The sequence below is a fragment of the Otolemur garnettii genome, unplaced genomic scaffold (genome assembly GCF_000181295.1).
Source record: "Otolemur garnettii isolate 467f Iridium unplaced genomic scaffold, OtoGar3 scaffold00064, whole genome shotgun sequence".
In the NCBI taxonomy this organism is placed as follows: domain Eukaryota; kingdom Metazoa; phylum Chordata; class Mammalia; order Primates; family Galagidae; genus Otolemur; species Otolemur garnettii.
Genome location: NW_003852459.1, coordinates 7,948,946 through 7,953,218, shown reverse-complemented (window position 1 = coordinate 7,953,218; position 4,273 = coordinate 7,948,946). Strand labels below are relative to the sequence as shown.

General features: G+C 32.5%; 1 protein-coding gene across 1 annotated transcript in view; it reads right to left on the bottom strand.

Annotated features, from left to right (window-relative positions):
* The window catches only part of EPC2 (enhancer of polycomb homolog 2), a 131,986-nt gene that overhangs the window by 23,227 nt on the left and 104,486 nt on the right, over window positions 1–4,273 (bottom strand). The window contains exons 5-7 of the mRNA XM_003793011.3: window positions 3,816–3,964; window positions 2,984–3,116; window positions 478–669 (exon numbers count right to left, since the gene is read on the bottom strand). Coding sequence (XP_003793059.1) covers window positions 478–669; window positions 2,984–3,116; window positions 3,816–3,964 — 474 coding nt within the window. The remainder of the gene's footprint in view (window positions 1–477; window positions 670–2,983; window positions 3,117–3,815; window positions 3,965–4,273) is intronic.

Sequence of the window (4,273 nt, the reverse complement as noted above, 5' to 3'; positions counted from 1 at the left end):
GGGCTGGATTAGAACCTGCCAGCTCAGGTGTATGTGGCTGGTGCCTTAGCTGCTTGAGCCACAGGCACCAAGCCAGTATAAAGTATTATTATTCAACAAGGAATCACTTTCACAAAACTTGAATTAGTTCTTCTAAATCTTAACTATCTTGCAATGTTGATAATCTTTGGATAGTAATAATTCCATTTCTAAAACCCTATTTTAAATACAGGAGGAAAAGATCTATGCTCTTCTTTATAAAATGGAAAAACCAAAAACCACCTGAGTTTTCCACCAGAGAACAAACTTTATCCAACTGATGAAAAGAAAGTAAATACCATTTCAGTGGCTACATACATAATGTGGAAAATGTTTATGCTATAACAACAGGAGAACAAGGCAAGAATAAAAATTCTTAAGATGTCAATTATGCTTTAAAAATATAGCAATATAAAAGATTAGAAGGAAATGTGTTTAAAATAGTTTTAAAACAAGCACCTGTGGAAATTCATCTTCATCTGAGCTGTGAAAGTCATATTGCTTAATGTCACTCTTATTGATCACAGGCAATGTCTCAGGAGTAGATTGCTGAGATGTTATCAAAGCCTCTGCTTTAGGCTTCTTTGGGTACTTCTTCTTTTGACGAACCACATCAGAAGCCTCTTCTTTCAAAGACAAATGATGAGGGTGCTGTTTTCATGATGATTTTTCCCCCAAAAGGAAAAAATAAAAATCATTTTAGAAATCATGAAAACTATACTGTTCTTTGAAAAACATACACTTTTACCCAGGAGGTGAGTTTATTATTAAATATGCAAAAATCATTCTGTGATCATAAATTGAAACATGTTTTACTTTCTACAAGGTATGAAGAGAAATAATTATGGTATTTAAATTTGCTTTTCATATTATTATTAATACTTAAAACTAAGATGTTAATGATTTTTTTAGATTGCTTTAATATTATGTAATCTAGCATTTAAAAGGTATTTAAATTCAATTATTTAAATTCTGTATATTAATGATGAAAATCAATAACTATTTAAAAATTATTTGGATTGGATCAGAACTCATTAATCTACTTCTACACTTATTTCCAATTTTTAGAAATGTCTGTTCTATGAGTAGTAATGTTTTGAGAAAAATAAGCTTAACTGGAAAAAAGAAACCACATCATTTCTTAGAATATGTGACTGCCTCAACTGAATAATCATCAAACTGTTCTCAAGTACTTCAAAGTTCTACAGTTACTTGAGAGGCCATGTGTCATATGGACTGACTGAGGGTAGGTTTCTAGCCCCCACATTTCCTCAACAAAGGGGCTCTATTTCTGTTTTAACATACTGACAATCCTTTTGATAAAAAGGGATCTACTACTTTAAAACGTTGGAAATGACTATTCTAAGAATTAAAGTACAAAGTATGAAATTGTAAAAATATTTCTGAAGTTATATTTCCACAGTCCAGACGTTAAACTATGTTAGGGTTAAAAACCATACACACACTGAAAATGTTGGTTGAATGGCAAATTACATTTAGTGAAATTTTAAGGTGGGACATGTGACAAAGTAAATATAGTTAACTATGCGTAACAGAGTAAGGCAACAATGTATATAACTGTATCTATTACAATAAGTACTTAAATAGGCTGAATTTTTTTTTTTAGAAGAGATCTAAAATAAGAATTCATAAATAAGTGGCTGATTCTGATAGTAATTATGGGTTAAATATTTTTAGATTCTAACATCTTACAGTCATATACCTAGGAAAAGCACTGATTGATATAAAATGGATTTTTAAAAGTAACTTATGAAATAACATTTGCATTGTTTTTTTGGGCTATAGAGGCAAGTATGATTTAAAAGGAATCAGGTAGGTGGGCTAGATGCCTGTGATTAATAAGAAAGAACTTCGGTGTTTGAATTGACATGAGCTGAATAAGAAGAAATCATTCTGTTCCACATTCTTTCTTGACCTTTAAGAATGAACCCATGATAATGAGGACTGTGTACATTTTTAAAAAGATGAATTTTCCACAAACACCCTAAATTACTTTTGAAATCTTGCTACAGAGTAAGACTCTACTATCTAGATGTTTTAGTCAATACCTCTGCTCTTATTTTAGACAAGGTCTTGATAGCATGCTGCAACCTTGAACTACTTGTCTCAAGCAATCCTCCACCTCAGCCTCCTGAGGAGGTAGGACTAGAGGCACACACCACCACACCTGGCTTTTAAAAAATTTTTTGTAGAGATGAAGTCTCACTATTTAGCCCAAACTGGTCTCAAGCTCCTGGCCTCAAGTGATTCTCTTGCCTTAGCCTCTCAGAGTGCTGGGATTATAAGCATGGGTACACTGTACCCAGCCAATACCTGTTTCTTATTTAAACCTATGCTCCTTAAAATTAAAGGTTTTGTTTTTCTACATCCCAATTAAATAATTAATGAACCAAGTGAATACTGACTCAAGTCCAAGAGACTAAAATAATCACTGAATCTAGCTCTTTTATTAGGAAGAAAATGTGATCCAGAAATCAAAGGACTTTCTCAAAGGTAACCACTTATAAATGCTGGTTCTGGCAACGATGTTGACAAGAATAACTCAACAGTCTCAATGAAGAAAGTTTTAATTTTAGATGTTGATGCTTGCCACTATAATGCAGGGTTTGCTAAGGCTAGTGATAATCACTAAACTTTTATTACTCTTATTCTCTAGGGAAGTAGACAGCATACTGGAAATCAATCGGCTGTTAAGATTTGGATTCAAACCTTTAATCTGCCCCTTATGAATTATTCTAGAAATCACACAGAGATAAAACCTACCTCAAAGGGTTATTATGCAAATTAACAAGTCACTATGTGTTTCTTATAAAGTACTTGGCAAATGGTAAGAACTAAATTCATGTTAATTATTTTTTTCCCTTTTCCAAACTATATTAAGACCTACAGAAACCAATAATTATTTGATCATTACCACACACGCTTCTCCCCAGAGGATATTCACCTTAGTTTTACATTCTTGGACTTTGTGATGATTTCCATTATGAAGAGTTGCTGGAGTGGTATATAAGTCTTTTTCTGATCTATTGATTTTCACTTCATTAAGAATTTCACCACCATAGTCTCCCAAATGATATCTTGAAAAGGTAACAAAATGTATGAATATGTTGCGCAATTTAACAATTAAAAAAGACAATTAATTAGAAGCTCTAGACAACAGAACTAGTAATCAAATTACCTATGTTTAAAAGAAAATTTATAGGAATAAAACAAACATATCTATTCTGGTTCAGAAAAAAACAAAATAAACCAAAAAACTGGAAAAACTGCCTCAGGTACACAGAAAACCAAGTTTCTTATATATTTTAAATTATTAAACACTGAGAAATGTTTATGATGCTTACTTTAGGAAATCATGCAAAGATAGGAAAATACTATTACATTAGAGAACCCATTTCCAAAAGGAGGTGCAACAAAAAAGTTTTTAGTCAGAAAAGTAAAATCAATTAAACATTAATTTCCCTCAGATTTTACTTACTAGAAACTTTGAGCTCAACAAAGTGATCTCTAGGTTCTTTTCTAAATAATATTCAACGATCCCTCCCCTTCCCCACAAATGTAGTGCACAGTATACACAAAATGCCCCTAAAATTTGCAATCCAAATTGATAACTCAATTAAAAAAAAAACCCTAGTAACCATGAATGTTGTAAAAATGTAAATTCTGTCAAAGACTCTGCATCAACTGTTATAATGCCTCCCCCATCATCTTTTGGTTACATTTTGCCCATCATGTGGCTAAAGTGGCCATTTGTTATTTAATAGTAGCAGTGTTACCTTTTTTCCACAACTTCTAAGGTTAAGTGCAATAATTCTCGTTTTGTTTTCTCTCTTCTCTTAATCATTTCCAAAATTGTTATGGCTCTACTAAACTCTCGTCTCAGTTTCAGCATCTTTTCATAAGAAGCTTCATCATTCTTACGATTCTATTAAAAATAATAATTTTAGAATAATTAACCCAATTATCCACACTTCTAGCTTCATTCAATAAAATCTTATCAGACTCAAATTTAACCTATTAAAGTAAAAATGTTTAAAAAAATCAAATAAACAACAACTACATGAAAGGACCTATCTATTTAACTCTGAAGAAAAAAGAGCAAATTCTCTCTCTATATGGCTCGGCGCCTGTAGCTCAACTGGCTAAGGCGCCAGCCATGTACACCTAAGGTGGCGGGTTCAAATCCAGCCCGGACCCGCCAAACAACAATGACGGCTGCAACCAAAAAATAGCC